Source organism: Aotus nancymaae, unplaced genomic scaffold, assembly GCF_030222135.1.
Source record: "Aotus nancymaae isolate 86718 unplaced genomic scaffold, 86718_ANA_hifiasm-v0.15.2.pri h1tg000058l, whole genome shotgun sequence".
Taxonomy (NCBI): Eukaryota; Metazoa; Chordata; class Mammalia; order Primates; family Aotidae; genus Aotus; species Aotus nancymaae.
In genome coordinates this window covers 12,316,974-12,337,429 of record NW_026988472.1, presented here as the reverse complement: position 1 = coordinate 12,337,429, position 20,456 = coordinate 12,316,974, and the positions used below count along the sequence as shown (strand labels likewise).

Here is a 20,456-nt window from a genome sequence, read left to right as displayed (position 1 = left end):
AATATAACAGAAGGAGGCAGAGATTAATGTCCAGAATATATAAAGAATTCCTACAACTCAATGACAAAAAAAAACCCAATTAAAAAATGGACAAAGATTTTGAATAGACATTCTCCAAATAAAATATACAGATAGCCAATAAGTACATCAAAGGGAAATAAGGGAAATACAAAGTCATTAGGGAAATACAAATCAAAGCCAGAATGAGATACCACTTCATACCTACTAGGGTGGCTATAATTTTTTTTTAAAAATGGGAAATAACAAGTGTTGGAGAGGATGTGGACAAACTAGAATCATTGTGCATTGTGGTGGGAATATAAAATGGTACAGCTGCTGTGGAAAACAGTTTGGTGGTTCCTCAAAAAGTCAAACAGAATTACCATACGACCTTGCAATTCCATTTCTAGGTATACAGCCAAAAGGAATGAAAACAAATGGCTGGGCGTGGTGGCTCACACCTGCAATCCCAGTACTTTGGGAGGCTGAAGTGGATGGATCATCTGAGGTCAGGAGTTCCAGATCAGCACGACCAATATGGTGAAACCGTGCCTCTACTAAAAATACAAAATTAGCTGGGCATGATAGTGCATGACTGTAATCTCAGCTACTTGGGAAGCTGAGGCAGGAGAATCGCTTGAACCTGGGAGGCAGAGGTTGCAGTTAGCCGAGATCGTGCCATTGCACTCCAGCCCAGGCAACAAGAGTGAAACTCTGTCTCAAAAACAAAGAAGAAAAACAGAAATGAAAACAGGGACACTAACAGATACCTCTATGCGAGTGTTCATAGCAGCATTATTCACAGTACCCAAAAGGTGGAAATAACCCGAGTGTCCATCAACTGATGAATAAAATGTGGGGAGACAGAGAGAGAGAGAGAGAGAGAGAGAGAGAGAGAGAGAGAGAAAGAGAGAGAGAGAGAGTGTGTGTGTGTATACATATCCTGCAGTATTATTCAGCCATAAAAAGGAATGAAGTTCACATTTGTGCTATACAACATGGATGAACCTTGAAAACATTATGCTAAATGAAATAAGCCAGATACGTGAATCCACTTATATGAATGATCTAGAATAGGCAAATTCATAAAGTCAGAAGGTAGATTAGAGGCTATAGGGGCTAGAAGGAGGTGGGAATGGGGATTTACTACTTAACTGGAAGAGTTTCTGTTTGGGGCAATAAAAAATCTTTGGTATTACTAGAGATGGCCATACAACTTTGTGAATATTACAAATGTCATTAAATTATACAATTAAAAATGGTTAAAATGGCAAATTTTATATCATATATATTTTACCAAAAGAAAAAAAAACTACCATGTGACTCATCAGCCAAACACATACTTTTCTGCAAACACACATTATTTGTATGCTCATTTATTCCTTCTTCCTTCCTAAACAGTCTGCTGCAATTCAGGCAAATGTTTTCACACACAAAGGTTTCCTTCTCAGCAACTTCACTATCAGTGTGAAGCTGAGGCATAAGAACTTGAAGGGGAGGGAGGGAAGAACTTGAAGAAAGGACCTTTAATGCTAGGTAGTGTTACAGTATCTAATTTTTTGATAGACAAAATAGAATGCATTCAACAAATACTTCTGGAGCATCTACTAGGTGTCATGCACTGTTCTAGGGTCTGGAGAGACAGCAGCAAACAAAAGATAGATATCTCTGTCTTCCCAGGGATTACATTCTAATGTATTTTGGAAGAGCTCTCCAGAAGATTCTGATACGCCCATCACAACTAGCATACAGTAGAGAGACATGAGAGCTGCACAGACCCAGCCCTATCTGCCTCCCCATCTCTGTGATAGTGAGGTCTAGAGATGAGAATGCTTTCAAGCAACTGCTCTCATGTAAGAAGGCCCAGTGCTGCCACTTTGAACAGCTCTTGACATTTTTCCCCTAAAACACTGGTAGCTTTCTGTCATATCTGTGACCTTTGGGCTGAAAAGGAGCAGGCATTTTGCTTCTATTTGGATCCAAAGCCCCTAGGCCAATCTAGCATAGGAAAATTAAGCCTTCCTTGTCATCCTGCCTCATTCCTCACTGTTCTACACTGAAGCTTGAAGGTGAAAGTCCTAGCTAATATAAAAGAGTCAACTTCGGGCCGGGCACAGTAGTCATGCCTGTAATTCCCGCACTTTGAGAGGCCAAGGCGGGCAGATCACATGAGGTCAAGGGTTTGAGACCAGCCTGGCTAACATGGTAAAACCCCATCTCTACTAAACATACAAAGATTAGCTGGGCATGGTGGCACATGCCTGCAATCCCAGCTACTCAGGAGGCTGAGGCATGAGAATTGCTTGAACCTGAGAGGTGGAGGGTGCAGTGAGCAGAGACCATGTCACTGCACTCCAGCCTGGGAGACAGAGCAAGACTCTACCTCAAAAATAAAAAATAATAAAAAAAAAAGGTCAACTTTGCTTTGTTTTCTACTCTGGGCATAAATTTCCCTCAGAGACCTCCTGGGAAGTGGTAATGGGGCAGGATTCAGGTTCTGCTCTATGCTGGCCAAATTCATCCTCAGCAATATTGAGCTCATCCTTTAATAGATCCCAATTTCCCAATTTCAAACATGTGACCCTAAACAAAGGAGGTACTTGACCTAGGTTTCAATTTCTTCACCTGGCAAAATGGGACCAATATAAGGATCTTTATATATTTTTATTTTTTGGAGACAGGGTCTCACTCTGTTGCCCAAACTGGAGCACAGTGGTGCAATGATGGCTCACTGCAGCCTTGACTTCCCAGACTCAGGCAATCCTCCATCAGCCTCAGCCTCCCAAGTAGATGAAACTACAGGGACATGCCACCATGCCCAGCTAATTTTTATATTTCTAATAGAGACAGGGTTTTGCCATGTACCCAGGCTGGTCTCGAACTCCTGGGCTCAAGCAATCCTCCCGCCTCGGCCTCCCAAAGTGCTAGAATTACAGGCATGAGCCACCAAGCCTGATCTTTGTACATTTGATGTGAAGGTTAAATGGCTTAAAGTATGCAAAATACTTAACACAGTGACAGACTATACTAACAAGTGCTCAATAAACAGTTGCTATTTTTTCTACTATTATTTTATTAGAAACAACATAGTGAATGTTTTTGAAGAGTGAAAACTTATACTTATTTATAATTGCCCAAACTTGGAAGCAACCAAGATGTCTTTCAGTGTCCTTTACGTCTGTATGTAATCTGTGGTATACACAAATCACATGCAAACATGCAAATCCTACTACTTCTCTTTTCTGAATTATGTATAACAAAGTACTCATCAAATACTGCAACAGAGATTGGCTAGCTGCTTTCTAAACCTCTTCCTCTTCTTTCAATTAGACTACATTTCCCTGGCTCCCTTCCAGTTAGATGTGGCCTTGTAACCAAGTTCTGTCCAACAGAAGTGGGCAAAGTGATGTGGAACATTTCCAGGCTTAGCACATAAGTCTTCCCCATATGATCTTCATTTCTTTGCTTCATTCATCAACTGGAGGAGGAGGATTCCAAGGCCATATGGGATGGGGAAACCACAAGATGGAAGGCATCTGGTCCCTGAATCACAACGTAGAGAGAGCCACCTGCCAGTCTCTTGCACTGGTACATTACATGAGTGAAAAACAAATTTCTTCTATGTTAAGTCACTGAAATATAGGGTTGGTTTGTTTTAACATCTGGTATTACTCTAATATAAATACCCATATTGATTAAAAGTCAGGTAGCATGCTTTAACTAAAAGAGATTCTCCTAACACATATTCTCTTGTATGTTAAACAGAACATACAAATACATGAACTTAAGAATCAAACAAAAAGCAAAATTAAAAAGAAGTTGCTGGCCAGGTGTGGCAGCTCATGCCTGTAATCTCAGCACTTTAGGAAGCCAAGGCAGGTTGATGGCTTGAGCTCAGAAGTTCAAAATCAGCCTGGGCAACATGGCGAAATCTTGTCTCTACAAAAAAATACAAAAAAAAATTAGCCAGGCATGGTGTTGAGCACCTGTAGTCCCAGCCACTCAGGAGACTGAGGTGGGAGGATCACTTGAGCCTGGGAGGTCCAACTACAGTGAAGTGAGATTGCACCACTGCACTCCAGCCTGCATGACACACTGAGACCCTGTCTCAAAAAAAAAGAAGAAAGAAGTTACTGATTCACAAGTCACATAAGCCTAACATCACCTCAGGTAAACTAATGTCAAACAGTGCTAAGAAAGAGTTTAATGAGAGTAATAGACAGGATGTATACAGCCTCACCTGTACAATCTTCCAGGCAGGGAAGTTAATAGTTACAAGCTAAGAGGGGGATTAACTTCTTTTCCAATCTTTCATTTTAATGACAGTGTCAAAACATACAGAAAAGTTGAAAGAAGAATATAGGGGCCAGGCGCGGTGGCTCCTGCCTGTAATCCCAACACTTTGGGAGGCCAAGACAGGTGGATCACCTGAGGTCGGGAGTTCGAGACCAGCCTGACCAACATGGAGAAACCCGTCTTTACTAAAAATACAAAATTAGCTGGGTGTGGTGGCGCATGCCTGTAATCCCAGCTACTCGGGAGGCTGAGGCAGGAAAATCACTTGAACCCGGGAGGCAGAGGTTGTGGTGAGCCAAGATCGTGTCATTGCACTCAAGCCTGGGCAACAAGAGCAAAATTCTGTCTCAAAAAAAAAAAAAAGAAGAAGAAAGAAGAAAGAAGAGGAAGAATGTAAAGCATACCCTTTCACTAGGCACCTAGATTTAATGGTTAGCTAGTATGTTGCAATATTTGTTTTCTCTATATAGGTGGTATGTAAACTTTTTGACTGAACTTTTTGAAAGTTGCATACCTTAGGATTCATATGCTTAACCCCTAAATACTTCAGCTTGCATCTCTAAAGAATGAGTACATTCTCCTGCATAACCTCAATTATCACACCTACAAAAAAAATAGTAATTCTCTAATATCACCTAATAACCAGTCTACATTCAAATGTCCCTACCTATCCCCAAAACATCTTTTATAATTCATTTTCATGACCTAGGAGCCAATCAAGTTTCTCGTGCTACATTTAGTCTCTTTGATCTCCTTTAATCTAGAACACTCACCCTGCCTTGTTTCCTTTGATGTTGACTTTTTGAAGAGACTGGGGCGACTGTCTTATAGATCGTCCCATATATTGGATTTATCTGATTGTTTTTTCATAGTGTTTTATAACTTGTTTCTCTAGCCTCTGTATTTCCTGGAAACTGGAAGATGTGTCTAAATCCTTTATTTGATTCAGATTAAATACAAAGGGGAAGGACACTACATAGCTAACGCTGTATACTTCCTGTATACTAAGATACTAGATAGTCCCATAATGAGCAAGGATAAATTTGATGACTTGCTTATAAGACGGTGATTGCCAGACCTCTTCACTGTAAAGGTACCTTCTTTTCTTTGCAACAGGGAATTAACCTATGGGGTGATACTCAATACCATGCAAGTACCATGTTCCCCAATAACTTTTCACCTAGGATTCTGGAATTCATTGAAAATCCTTGTCTAAATCAATTATCATTAGAAGTTGAAAAATTGTGATTTTCTAATTACAGCATTCCACAAAGGTTAACTTTTTAATATTCTAAGAAATGCTTTTAGGAAATGTCATTTTTCTAATTTTTAAGACACAAAGATGTTAGTTTCATTTACAACTTTCAAATAATAAGTGAAAGTATTCTTTATATCCAGAGACCTCTTTACAAAGAACATTTTGACAATGCAAGGAAAATGCTATGCAACCACATAGTATGGTCTTGTATTTATAAAGCATTTTTTTGCTACATAAGTTACTTGCTTTATTTTTAAACAAGTTTAAAATGCAAAAGTAATGTGTCAGTATGAAAGAACATTCAGGCCATTTAGAAGAATATAAAGAAAAAGTAACATTTCTCTTCTCTTTCTCCCAACAACTCATCCTGCTCCCAAAGGATAAAGCTTGCATATCCTTCCAGAAAAGCACATATGTCATACGTAAATTATATACATCATGTTTGTGTATATACAGTATATAGTTATTGAAAGATCAAATAGGATAATACGATACATGATGTTCTGTACCCTGCTTTTTCCACAACACTATGTGTGGACAGTAGCCTTAAAAGGATATCTCAAAATAGCTCTTTTTATCACAGCATAGTATTCCTTAATGGGAATGTGCTGTAAGTTAACCAGTCCCATCTGATGAGTACTGCAACTTATTTCCACTTCAACAAATATTGCTGTCTATATATTGCGACATGCTAGCACAAGTATTTCTGAAAGATAAAGTCTAAGAATTGAAAATGCTGAATAAAAGGGTAGGTGTGTTGTAAATTTTTTCTGGATATTAACAAATGGCCCACCCCAAAATATACAATTCTCCTCACTTCACTAACTGTGTCCTAATGCATTTTAAAATTACAGCAGGCCACTACTGAACAAAACTCAAGTAGTAAAGCCTGCTAAAGAATCACAAAGCCTAAAATGAGAATGGGAACTAATATTTACCAAGTGCTTAAGTGTTAGACACTGCACTTGACCCTTCAGAATATCTCAGTAACACAGCAATTCTGTGAGGTAACATAATCTCCATTTTCCAAAAGAGGAAGCTAAGGCTCAGATCGTTTATCCGATGCTACACAGTTTTATAAGTAACAGGCCCAGCATTTGAACCCAGGGATATCTGGTACCAAAGTGAGACCATACAGAATCTGCTCCCAACTGGGGCCAAAGTAAGGGGCTCTTAAAACAGGGGACTCCTGATTAACCAGGAAGGAGACAATTCCAAAACGTTTGCTCACAGGTTCAAATGTTAATTTCATGTTACCGCAGTCATCTTTTCCCCCTTCAGACTTTGCCTATGAGCCCACTCTCAGGCTGTGCTTAGGAATCCAGGTCTACCACAGTAACAATGAGCCTACAATCCACAGAACCAGAGGGGTTGACCAACATCTTTTTGGAAAGGTGATGGGGTGGTGGAGGAAGAGGAGGAGGAAGCGAGAAGCAGGTGGCAAAGTCAGATTATTTTGGATCCATATCAGTTGCCACAGAAACATTATGGGGGAAGTAGAACTACCATACATCTGAGAGAGAACCACAAAATTAACTGGCATGGGTCTGTTTATACCACCTTTCCCTGCCCTAAACACTTTCTATTTCTGCTGCACAGACATGTAGGGCCCAGTAACTTTCGGATGGCACTTAATCACGTAACAGAGACAGACAGCTGGGAGCTCCCTGGCCTGACAGAACAGGTTAGACTAGTGGCAGGCAAGTACCTGGCCCCACTGTCCTGCAGCTCCAGTGGCGGGGTCTGGGGGCTGCTTTCAACATCCCTGGGAAGTTAGGTCTGTAGCTCCCTTCCCTTGTTGCTGCCCTGGCCTGTCAGGGAAGAATGCTTATAAGTGTCCCTTGGTGGGTAGGGGAGTTCCTTTCTGTTAAAACGTTAAGCATTCACAGTGTGTCTTTTATTTCCTTACGTCCTCTGCACCCAAGCAAGCACTTATTATGGGATCTATTTGTGCACATCACTGCTAATGTAACATCGAGTACTTCTGAGAATAATGGAATAAAGGGAAGGAAGGAGAGAGAGAAAGAGGAAGGAAAATCTCTTCTCCTTTCTCCATTTTATCTCCATCCCAGACATAGGGCTCAGAAAAGCTCCACAGGCACAGTCAACAATTGAAAGGTCAGGAAGAAAACTGATAACATAATGTGATTTAAATAGGGAGAAGTAGGCATCAAATTGAATGATTTGAGGAGCAGGTTAAAATGTTATTTCAAGATTGAAAAGCACAAAAGGTTATATGGTGACCTCTCCCTCCCACTTCTATTTCACAGCCACCTAGTTCCTCTCCCCGAAGGCAACCAATGTTACTCATCTACTGCATGTCCTTCCAGAGATATTTCATGACTATACCAACAAATATATAAATATATATAAATTTATTTTAAATGTAAAAGATGTTCCTCTCAGATTAAAGTGACACTTAAGTACAAAAAGGTAGCAGAAATTAGATTATAAAACTTTTTCCCAAAATAAAGAGTTTTGAAATTCACAGTTGAACTCTTTCATTCACATACATTTAAAAGTTAAATTGTTTGTCTTCAGAAATTAAGTTGGGTTCCCGGCATGCAGTGGATACTTATAAAAATGTTTCCTTAGGTCTTTTTGTCATTCCTTACTCAGAGCCAAGAGGACAATTACTCACTTCCTCTATTGATATAGAGAAATAAAATTTTATTTCTTACTTTTAAAAAAGAGAAGTCTTGAAAAATCTTTACTGGATTCACTTGTGTTCAAAGATTTGCTTGACAGTAGTAATCATTTCACTGTGTTTAGCAAAACATGTACATCTTAAATGTGGACACTTTTTTTAAAAGATTGCAAACTGAATTTTAAAATCAATTTAAAATCCCCATCCCGATAGTCTTCAGTATATTATGAATAATTAGCTAACCATATGATATTAGAATTCAGATTAGGGGGTCCTTGAAGCAGAAGGCCAAACATACCTGAGAGAAAGAAGAAAGGTTTTCTCACAATTACAGACAATCCTTAAAATATTAATATTTGGCATGTGCTGGGACATCACATATTGACAAACTAAATTTCTTTATACATTTAAAGTAATACTACTACTCAAAGATATAGAACAAAATTACACACGAATGCTGAGATGGTGTTGCCTTTTCTGAACAGTCACCAGATTTGTAACTTGATTGTTCACAAAATAAAACAGTACACTGCAGCACAACCAAACAGCTGAAAGATGGAGGTGAGTTTTAAAAGTACGTATCAGCAAAGGAAAATTCCACTGTTGTCTTTAAGCCTTAAGATAAAGGTGATTGAAGTCTTCAGAACACAGAGTACTCTCCAGAAAATATATTTTTAATTCACCATTTATTTTCCATCCCTTGAGCATGTATTTACGAATCTGTCAAATCTACCTCCTATTTCACATTGTCCTTTAAAAAACTGGGTCTAGGGCCTATTAAATAAAAATATTTCCATGGTTATCTATATAGAAAGGCAATTTTCATTTGCATCATGGCTTGGAGTCAATCACCTGCAATGACCACGTGCTTCAATTCACCCCTGTCTGTCTTCTCAGGAAACCTCCCAACTTACCTGCAGGCCTGGCATCAGTCATTTATCACCAACTGACACAAACCACAGAGCTCAACAACGGTCAGGGGTGGAGGCCAAAGTCTGTGTTGAGACTTATAATTTGCAATCATCAAACTCAGTTTTAGACCTGGTCCTGTTTCAAGATCTGTGTAGGTCACTACTTCTTCAACACTGGAGGGCTCTTAACAGCGCTTGCCCCTTACACGGTTTGGTGGTGGGCCTCGTGGCCATGAGCTCCAGCTGTCAACAACTAATCAAGAAACTTGAGAAGCAAGGCCCAGAACCAAAGGTAACTTTCACATTAAAGGTTAAGGTTTTTGCTTTCCATTCTCTATCAGGGAACCCTGGAGGGAAACTGAATTAAGAAATCCCTCCAGTGTAAGTGATAAAGTAAAATGTTCCCCATTGGGAACAGTCATGAAGTGGCTCGTCTATTTCGTGTGACGATGGCAACGTGGGCTTTAACACCACTGAAATAATTACATTCAAAAAGAGAATACCTGACTCCACGTTGGAGTCATGGGCAGGGCGAGAGGAAGAGGCAGGGGACACAGAAGAGAAAGAGGGATGACTCAGATTATGGCTGACATCCATGTAATAAAGGGAGATTTGTACTGACCACTGTGCATGTAACACACTGTGTACCATGAAATCTAGAAAAGGATGGTGGCATCAGCCCACCCCTAACAACAAAAGATGGCTGACTCTAGAATTAAAACCACGATTTTTCCTCTTCATGCATTCGGAAATGTATCTCAAAGTCACTTCATGTTATCGTCTTAGGAATACAAAAGCTCCTCTTTGTTTGAGAAAGCAAGTAACTGGGTATAACTTCCCACTTGGGACATAAGAGCAGGAGGTGTGCCTGTCTCCCCATCTAGGCCTGACATGGTGGTGCCACCCTCTCTGGGTCCTGGACCACTGCTACCTTTCACGGAATTTTACGCTCTGACTTTGTCAGTAAGAGACCTGGGAATGTGGACCTCAGAAGTGGGTGCCCACCCAGGCTGACCATGGATGTGGGGTTCCGAGACCCCCCCCCCACTAAAGCATACCCAAGCAAAGACACTTTCACACTTCGTCCCCACTCCCTACTGTGGCCTGTCCCCTGAGGTGATGCGGTCACCTGAGAAGTCACCCACCTCCAGCCACCACGCCGGCACACACACCCTGCCGAGCTCAACTGGGGCGGGAGGTGGTGGGTAAGAGGTTTGCAACAGAGACCGAACGGGGCAGACGGAACCGCACCTCTGTCCCTTTCATTTTCTTGGGTTCCCAATGCAGAAACGTGGAAATGGGGTGGAATTGTTTTTAACGGTAGCAGAGAGCCAGAACATGCAGACAGTTGACCTTGGGAACCAACAGCGTCGCAGCGGGAAACGTAAAAGAAACGGAACACGTTGGCCAAGTGAAGGGGGAGCACCGCGCGGCGCCAGGAGGAGCGCGGCGGCCGAGGGGTGTGGAGGGCATGGGGGTGCAACAGGGGTGCTCACCATAGATCATGGCCAGCCCGGTCTCGTGCAGAAAGCGCACCCGGCGGTGCTTGAAGAGCCAGATGGTGAGGATGGTGAGCGTGAGCAGCAGGATGAAGGTGAGCAGGCTCACGCTGTCTTGCCGGTGGCTCTCCTCCGCCTCCTTCTCAGTAGCGAGCTCCTCCATGGCGCTGCTGTCCTCGGCCGCCGCCCCAGAGGAGGCCGAGGCCGCGGCCGCGACTCGTAGCCCCCGACCCAGCAGCAGCGACAGCAGCAACGGCGGCAGCAGCAGCCGCCGCGGCGGCGCCCTGGCAGCCCGACCGAAGCCGGGGCGCGCCGCGTCACCAGGCTCCATGGTCTCGGGGCCGCCGGAGCCTCCTCCGCGCGGGGACCAGCAGCCCGCGCCGTCGGCGGGTTCTGGCAGTACCGCGGACCTGCCGGAGTGGCCGCGGCCGCCGCAGCTCCTCCTCCTACTCGCGCCGGGCCGGGGCTGCGCCCAGAGCCGCGCGGGGGAGGGGCGCGCGCAGTGCGCAGGATCCCCAAGCACCGCCCCCCGCCCGCGCACCTGTTCGTCCCCTGGCCGCGCCACGCCGCGCCACCCCGCGGGCCGACCAAGCCACCCCAGCGGGGCCGGCAGTCACCCTCCAGTCCGCGGGCCGGCCGCCGACCGCTTGCCTCTCTGCGCTCCTCTCCCCGTCCTGGCGCACCTGGCCAGGCAGTCTGGGGTCGCGGGGCCAGTTCAGAGGCAGTTGCCGCCGCGCTTCCTAAAGGGGACGCCAGAGGTCGCCGGCGCCTAGCGGGAGCATCGGCTTTGAGTGGCTCGCTGGGCGGTCTCGAGTCCATTCTCTGGCGCCACCGCGAAGTGTTTAATCTCAAGTCAGTGTGTAGCTGCCCTGGGCCCAGTAAAGTGGGGTCTCTCAGGGAACCGAGCAGCCCTGAAGCCACGTTAGCCCCTACGCCTCTCTTTCCTCATCTCTCAGGCTGCCTTCCAGCCCCAGAATCTGCTAGGTTTCATTCAAACCTCTCTCATCTCACTCAAATGTGAGTACTGATAAGGGGTTGGAATTGGGGGAGGGCATTGAAGTATCTCCTTCCTCACTTGAGGGAATAGACTGACTTAGTCTGCGCTGTGCTACTAATCCCCTTGAGGAAAAGGGTTGAACCACAAGGAACTGAACGCTTGCCATTCCTGGTAGATGAGCAGTAGCTGGTCCTAAGGTGGTGGTGGTGAGGGGGTCACCCTGATGACCCTTTTATGTTGCTCACCTGGTAACCCAGAGAGTCTTTTAATGACTCTTATGACCAAGCCCAGCTCTGAACAAAATTATGACGTGGACTCTGAAAGATGAAGCTTCTTGGAACAAATTCTCAGGAAAACGAGAATCTTCAATCCACTTTGCTCCTCTGGTCAAGGAAGAAACGAGATCAGATTAATCACTGAATTCCCAGTGCTTAGCACTGTACTCATGTGTTTATTGAACCACTCTGAAATCTCTACCAAGACTATTCATGTTTTTGTTTCCAGGGCAGTTTGCATTTTTAAGAGGATTCATTGAAGAAGGCAACGCTTAACCAAACGGACTAATAGGGTACAGGTAGCATTAGGTAAGAAAACTCTTCGGAGTACTGCAGCCTTCTTGGTTCCCCTGTGGGTGAACACTCTGCCAAAACTGCCTAGTGGTTTCTTTACAGCAGGGAAATCTCTTCATCTAGATTTTAGCTAGCCCCTTTCCCAACTCCTCTAGGCAGTTACTCAGCCCCTGCAAACATCCGTATACCTTGAAGTTCCACTGAGGTTTCCAATGAAATTGCAAATACTGAAAACCTGGATGGTCACTGTATTGGTCATAATATTATGCCCTCTTGGGTGCCCAGTACTCAAGGACAGAATTTCCCTCGTCAGTTCACATGGAAGGCAACTCAGGAGCTACCTTAAAAGTACAGACTTCTTACTTTTTGTGGCAGATTGCATTTTTTTTTTAAATGGCCACAATCATATTTCCAATCCCAGAACCTTACCATCCCGCATCAAGAAGGGGCATCTATGTTCCCACCCCTTGAACTTCAGTGGACCTTTGTGACTGCCTCAAAGAATATAATGTGGTGATGGAGATTATGTGATTTGTGAGGCTGGATCATAAAAGGTAATCTAGCTCCTGCCTGTTTCAGTCACTTTCCACTCACTTTAGAGCCCTGAGTTTATTTAACAAATCTAGCTAGGCCAGGTGCGGTGGCTCATGCCTGTAATCTCAGCACTTTGGGAGGCCGACGCAGGTGGATCACTTGAGGTCAGGAGTTCAAGACAAGCCTGACCAACATGGCAAAACTACATCTCTAGTAAAAATACAAAAATTAGCCCAGTGTGGCGTCCCATGCCTGTAATCTCAGCTACTTGGGAGGCGGAGGCACGACAATCACTTGAACCTGGGAGGTGGAGGTTGCAGTGAGCCAAGATCACTGCACAGCCTGGGCGACAGCGTGAGACCCTGTCTCCAAAAAAAAAAAAAAAAAGGCCGAGTGCGGTGGCTCATGCCTGTAATCCCAGCACTTTGGGAGGCTGAGGCGGGCGGATCACAAGGTCAGGAGTTCAAGACCAGCCTGACAAATATGGTGAAACCTCGTCTCTACTAAAAATACAAAAATAATAGCCGGGTGTGGTGGCTCATGCCTGTAGTCCCAGCTACTCGGGAGGCTGAGGCAGAAGAATTGCTTGAACCCAAGAGGCGGAAGTTGCAGTGAGCCGAGATCGCACCACTGTACTCCAGCCTGGGTGACATGGTGAGATTCCATCTCAAGAAAAAAAAAAAGAGAAGGAGAAGAGAAAAGAAATCTAGCTACCTGGAGGCTGCCATACTGAAGAAACCATGTAGAGAGACCATGTAGCAATAGAGGCAGATGCCACAGGAGCCCCAACTTTTTGAATGTTCCCAGCCCAAATGCCATGTATGTGAATGAATGAACCTTCAAATCAATTTCTTCCCAGCCACCATTTTACTGTAGACATATGAGAGGCCCCAAGCAAGAACCATGTTGCTGAGCCTAACCAACATCTGCAATTGTAACATAATAAAATGATTGATGTTATTTTAAGCTACTAAGTTTGAGGGTGGTTCCACAGCAATAGATAACCAGAAGAGTATTTATTATGTAAAGTAGTTCCTTTGGGTAGAGTATGAAAAGACTAGTCCCAACTATTCACAAATATACACCAAAGAAAACACTCCATTATGTATACATATTTATGTATGAAAACTAACCTATACAATACAAGAGTTCTAATTTCAGCTAACCCAGAATAATCACACCCAACCCATTACCTCCTACTGAATACAGCTATAAAATATGAACAGAATGCATGCAGCAGCTATTTGAGGACTCTGGAAAGTAAATTGTACCACACAAACTAAGGAAACACAACAGAATTTGAAGCAAAACTGAACTGGCAGTGAATTTACCATTTTTCTCCTCCAGTCTCCACTAGACTAGACTCAAGGCAGCTCAAAACCCAGAAGGGAGCATCAACATGGACAGAGAAAGCTCTAGGAAAAGCAGAAAATTTATCTCCTAATATTCAGAGAAAGTAGGAGAAATGTGCCATTTTCCTTTTTTTTTCTTTTCTCCATTCTCTTGCTTCTTAGCCAATAAGCAATCCCACTGTTGCAGCTGAGTCAACGGTGACAATGGAGAAAGTAATACCCTCAAGCACCCCAAAATGCTGAGGGAGGGGAGAACCTTCCTCTCTGTTTGGAGTAGCTCTGGTCCCAAGACAGTGGGGCCAAACCCTCAATGATATATGTGTTTTTCACTCTGTCTGTCCTGATGCTTGGCCCAAGACATGGGCAAAGTTGCAGGAAATACATAACAGAGAGGATTTTAAAAAAGACCTAGATTTCCAGACAGGTGTGGTGGCTCACCCCTGTAATCCCAACACTTTGGGAGGCCGAGGTGGGAGAATTGGTTGAGGCCAGGAGTTGAAAAACAGCCTAGGCAATGTAGCAAGACCCTGTCTCTATGAAAAATTTAAAAATAAAATGAGCTGGGCATGGTAGTGCTTGCCTATAGTCCTGGCTACTCAAGAGGCTAGGGTGGGAGGATCACTTGAGCTCAGGAGTTTGAGGCTGCAGTGAGCAATGATCATACCACTGCACTCCATACTGGGTGACAGAGCAAGACCCTCTCTTTAAATAAATAAATAGCTGAGATTTCTTGCCAATTGATTAAAAGGGGAACTCCAAGGCATTACAAAGTACCAAGGAGACAGTAGAGAGGGCAGGACCTTGGGAAAGGTCCTCATAAAGTTTTTATGAACTTCTAGGTTTATCTCAGCCTGCATATGGATCTGATCCTAAACAGCATACCAAAGGCTGTGATAATTGAACTAAGAGGCAGACTACCACCCAAGCCCTAGACTAGCCGCTGGATAAAACACATGTAAGACAGATCTGAATAGCATTGCAAAGTTTCGAAAACTGAATTGACTTTGGAGCTACTATCCACAAAAGGCATGTCGGAACTTATGATCTAAACCCAAGCATGTCTATTACAAGCTAAAACAAAAATATAAATATTTCCCGATAGTATTAAAACAAGATACAACGTCTTATAATATAATATTCAAAATGTCCAGGATACAACCCAAAATTATTCAATACCTAAAGAACCATGAAAATCTTAACTTGAGTGGGAAAAGGCAATTAACAGACACCAATCCTGAGATGACACCAGTGTTGGAAGTATCTGAAAAAGACTTTAAAGCAGCTATTATAATGATACTCCAAGAAGTAAGGACAAATAATCTTGAAATGAATGTAAAGATAAAAGGCTCAGCACAGGAGTAAAAGATAAAAGAAGAACCAAATTGAAATTTTAGGCCGGGCGTGGTGGCTCAGACCTGTAGTCCCAGCACTTTGGGAGGCTGAGACAGGCAGATCATGAGGTCAGGAGTTTGAGAACAGCCTAGCCAATGTGGTGAAACCCCATCTCTACTAAAAATACAAAAATTAGCTGGGCATGGCGGCATGTGCCTGTAATCCCAGCTACTGGGGAGGCTGAGGCAGAAGAATCATTTGAACCCGGGAAGTGGAGGTTGCAGTGAGCTGAGATTGCGCCACTGCACTCCAGCCTAGGTGACAGAGTGAGACTCCATCTCAAAAAAAAAATTTTTATAAGTGAGGAATACAGTAGCTGGAATTTTAAAACTGACTGGATGGACACAATGGCACAATAGAGATGAAAGAGTCAGTAAATATGAAAATAGATTAATAGAAACTATCCAATATGAATAGCAGAGAAGAAAAACTGAAAAATAAATAAACAGAGCCACAAAGACCTATAGGAAAATAACAAAATATCTAACATTTGTGTCTTTAGAGTTACAGAAGGAGAAAAGAAAGAGTGTGGTACAGAAAAAAAGATGTGAAAATATAATGACTGAAAACATTCCAGATTAAGCAAAAGACACAAACCTGTAGATTCAAGAACCTCAGCAAACCCCAAACAGGATAAACCCAAATAATCAAAGCATAGACATATTATATTCAAACTGCTGAAAAGAAAAACAAGGAAAATATATTTAAAGCAGAAAGATAAAAATGACATATTACATGGCCAGGCGCGGTGGCTCACTCCTGTAATCCCAGCACTTTGGGAGGCCAAGGCGGGTAGATCACCTGAGGTCCGGAGTTCGAGACCAGCCTGATCAACATGGAGAAACCTCATCTTTACTAAAAATACAAAAAAAAATTAGCCAGGCGTGGTGACGCATGCCTGTAATCCGAGCTACTTGGGAGGGTGAGGCAGGAGAATCGCTTGAACCGGGGAGGCGGAGGTTGCAGTGAGCCGAGATCACACCATTGCATTCCAGCCTGGGCAACATACAGGGTAACAACAATTCAGATGACTATGGATTTCTCAACAGAAACAAGAAGATCATAAAGACATGCATAGCATGTTTAATGTGCTGAAAGAACTATTAGCTCAAAATAATACATCCAACAAAAATAGATTTCAGTGTGAAGAAACAACACCAATACTGCACAATCTCTTCTAGAAAGTCAGACAGTTGAAGAAAGCTGCATGCCAATATCTCTCATGAACTGAGACATAAAAATTCTTAACAAAATACTAGTAAATTAAATCTAACAATGTATAAAAAGAAGTATACACCATGACCAAGTGGTATTTATCCTAGGATTACAAGGCTTGTTCAACATGAGAAAATCAATCAATGCAATCCACCATATTTACTGTTTAAGGAAGAAAAGCCACATGATTATATTCACTGATGCAGAAAAAGCATTGAGAAAATTCAACATCTATTCATGATAGCTTTCAGCAAAATAGTAGTAAAAGGGAACTTCTTTGACCTGATAAAGAGCAGGTTCCCTCCCCCCCAAAAAAACGCATACGAAAGCTAGCATTATTCTTTTTTTTTTTTTTTTACAGTCCAGAGGTATTTTATTTATTTATTTATTTTTAGCACCTATTATGCCATGAATTCATAGGGAATAGGTTCCAGCAGCTCAGGCTCCTTCCCATTGGTTCTCAAAAAGTGTGCTTCTCTGGGTGGAGCAGGCTGGTGCTTCAGTTGGACCCAGGTACCTTTCTCTTTGGCTTCTTTCTTTTTCTGATCACTTTCCTTCACACGTTTTAGGAAGCTATTTCGGCTCTTAGAGTGCTTGATGTGCTCAATACACACATTAATTCTCTTGGCAAGAATCTTGCCCTTAACTTGTTTGTTTACAACAATGCCAACAGCATGCTGGGTAACATTGTAGACTCTTCCAGTTTTGCCATGATAACATTTGTGGGGCATTCCTTTTTGAACAGTACCCATTCCCTTGATGTCTACAATATCACCTTTCTAATAAAGGAACAACTCCATGTTTTCTAAAACGCCTAGAGAACATATATCGAATGCCTCTCCTCTTTCCCTTTGTGTTCGTCATTTTGGCGAATTACTGGAAGATGGTGGTTCCGGCTGAAAGGTAGCATTATTCTTAAGATAAAAGACTAAATTATTTCTCCCCAAGGTTGGGAAAAGGCGAGAAAGTCCACTATCACCACTCTTAGTCAACATTGTATTGGAACTCCAAGTCAGTGCAATGAGACAGAAAAAAGAAGTAAAAAGCATACGTATATAGCAAAAATCACAATATATAATTTTTTTTTGAGTTGGAGTCTTGCTCTGTCACCCAGGCTGGAGTACAGTGGTGCAATCTTGGCTCACTGTAACCTCCGTCTCCCGGGTTCAAGCAATTATCCTCCCTCAGCCTCCCGAGTGGCTGGGATTACAGGTGTGTGCCACCACACCTGGCTAATTTTTTCATATTTTTGGTAGGGATGGAGTTTCACCATGTTAGCCAGGCTGGTCTCGAACTCCTGACCTCAAGTGATCCACCCGCCTTGGCCTCCCAAAGTGCTGGGATTACAGGTGTGAGCCACTGCACCCGGCCACAATATATAAATTTTAATGGAATGCTGGGGAAACAGAGGAACTGAAAACAGAGGGAACAAAAAGAAAAGGGAGGAAAAAAGAGACGTTCTCAAGGATATTAGAAAATTTCTCTTATTTGTTTGAAGTGAGCCAAGATCACGACATTGCACTCCAACCTGGGCAACAAGAGCAAAACTCCGTCTCAAAAAAAAAAAAAAAAAAAAAATTTCTCCTATTCATAGATAATATGATCATCTACTTAGAAAAATCCCATGAAATCTACAAAATCCTAGAACTAAAGAAGTGAGTTTAGGAAGATCTCAAGGTACAAGGTCAGCACACAAAAACCAATCATATTTCTATATACAAGCTACATGTAATTGAAGATAAACTTTTTTTTTGGCAGAGTCTGGCTCTGTCACCCAAACTGGAGCGCAATGGTGTAATCTCAGCTCACTGCAACCTCTGCCTCCCAGATTCAAGCAATTCTACTGCCTAAAGGCACCCACCTCCACACCTGGCTAATTTTTGTATTTTTAGTAGAGAAGAGGTTTCCCTATGTTGGCCAAGCTGGTCTCGAACTCCTGACCTCACGTGATCCACCCATCTTGGCCTCCCAAAGTGCTGGGATTACAGGTGTGAGCCACTGCACCCAGCTAAAAAATCTTTAAAATATATGACTCACAATAGCATAAAAGAAAAATATTTAGTTATAAATTTAACAAAACATATCCAGGATCTATATGCTAAAATCTATAAAATGTTGACAAAAGAAATCAAAGAAGACCTGAATAAATGAAGAGACATACCACATTTGTGGATTGAAAGACCTTGTACAAAAAATGTTAGTTAGAATATAGGTTTAAATGCAACATACAAAACTGTAACAGTTACAAGAAAACATAAGAACACCTTCCTGATCTTGGATTAAGCAAAGAGTGCTTAGATATGACACCAAAAGCACAATCCTTATATGAAAAACATTAATAATTGGACTGCATCAAATTTAGAAGTTTTTGCTCTGCAAAAGACACTTTTAAGGTAATGAAAAGACATGCTACAGAGTGGGAGAAAATATTTACAAAACATATTCAACAAAGGACTTATATCCATAGTATATAAGAAACTCTCTGAACTTAACAGTCAGAAAACAACCCAGTTGAAAAATGGGCAGAAGGTTTGAACCAATACTTTACAAAAAACGATCTGTGGATGAGAAATCACTACATGAAGAGATGTTTAACATCATTAGCCATTAGGGAAATAAAATTAATACCATGAGTCTGCATCCAGGGAACATGGCAGTGGCAGCAACCAGACTGTGGTGGTGGGAGATCGTGGGGGCTGCGGTGCTGACTAGAGGGGCTGGGTGACCTTCGGTTCTATTGCTGGTGGTGAAGCATAAGAGCACTGGGGCTGACATGTGCCCCACTGTCAGACCACGGAATGATGTGGCCCACAAGCAGCTCTCAGCTTTTGTAGAGTATGTGGCTGAAATCCTGCCCAAGTATGTCCAAGAAATTCAGGTGTCCTTCTTCAATGAGTTAGAGATCTGTATTCATCCTGATGGCGTCATCCCAGTGCTGACTTTCCTCAAGGATCATACCAATGTACAGTTCAAATCCCTGGCTCACTTGACAGCAGTGGACGTCCCGACCCAGCAGAACCATTTTGAGATTGTCTACAACCTGTTGTCTCTGTGCTTCAACTCACAGATCCGTGTGAAAACCTACACAGATGAGCTGACGCCCATTGAGTCCGTTACATCTGTGTTCAAGGAAGCCAACTGGTATGAGAGGGAGATCTGGGACATGTTTGGAGTCTTTTTTGCTAACCACCTGGATCTAAGAAGGATCCTGACAGATTATGGCTTCGAGGGACATCCTTTCCAGAAAGACTTCCCTCTATCTGGCTATGTTGAGTTATGCTACGATGACGAGGGGAAGCGGGTGGTGGCAGAGCCAGTGGAGTTGGCCCAAGAGTTCCGCAAATTTGACCTTAACGGCCCCTAGGAGGCTTTCCCAACCTATTGCCAACCCCCAGAGAGTATCAAGCTTGAAGCCAGAGAAAAGAAGCCTGAAGCCAAGTAGCTCTAGGGAAGGCATGTGGATCCTAGAAAGCACCTTATAATTGAATGTCTGTGTAAGTAAATTCCTACTTAGATTAAAAAAAAAATTAATACCGTGATTACCACTTTTAGATTGGCTTAGAATATTAGAAATAGAATGACTAAATAAAAAATATTGACAACACCAATTGGAGATGAGAACGAAGAGCCCCTGGAACTCTCATATGTTGCTGGTAGGAATGCAAAATAGTAAGCCATGCTGGAAGACAGTTTGGCAGTTTCTTATAAAGTTAACATGCATTTATCCATAAGAACAAGCAATCCCACTTCTAAGTATATATGTATATATCCAAGGGAAGTGAAAAT

At 42.6% G+C, this 20,456-nt stretch overlaps 1 protein-coding gene and 1 pseudogene across 1 annotated transcript in view; one reads left to right on the top strand and one right to left on the bottom strand.

The window, feature by feature from the left end:
* SLC9A7 (solute carrier family 9 member A7) overlaps nucleotides 1-10,942 on the bottom strand; it is a 143,561-nt gene extending 132,619 nt beyond the window's left edge. The window contains exon 1 of the mRNA XM_012448195.3: nucleotides 10,609-10,942. Within this exon, the coding sequence (XP_012303618.2) occupies nucleotides 10,609-10,942 (334 nt within the window). The remainder of the gene's footprint in view (nucleotides 1-10,608) is intronic.
* Nucleotides 10,943-19,320: 8,378 nt separating this feature from the next.
* Nucleotides 19,321-20,201, top strand: LOC105714312 (NADH dehydrogenase [ubiquinone] iron-sulfur protein 3, mitochondrial-like; annotated as a pseudogene).
* The last annotated feature ends 255 nt before the right edge of the window (nucleotides 20,202-20,456 follow it).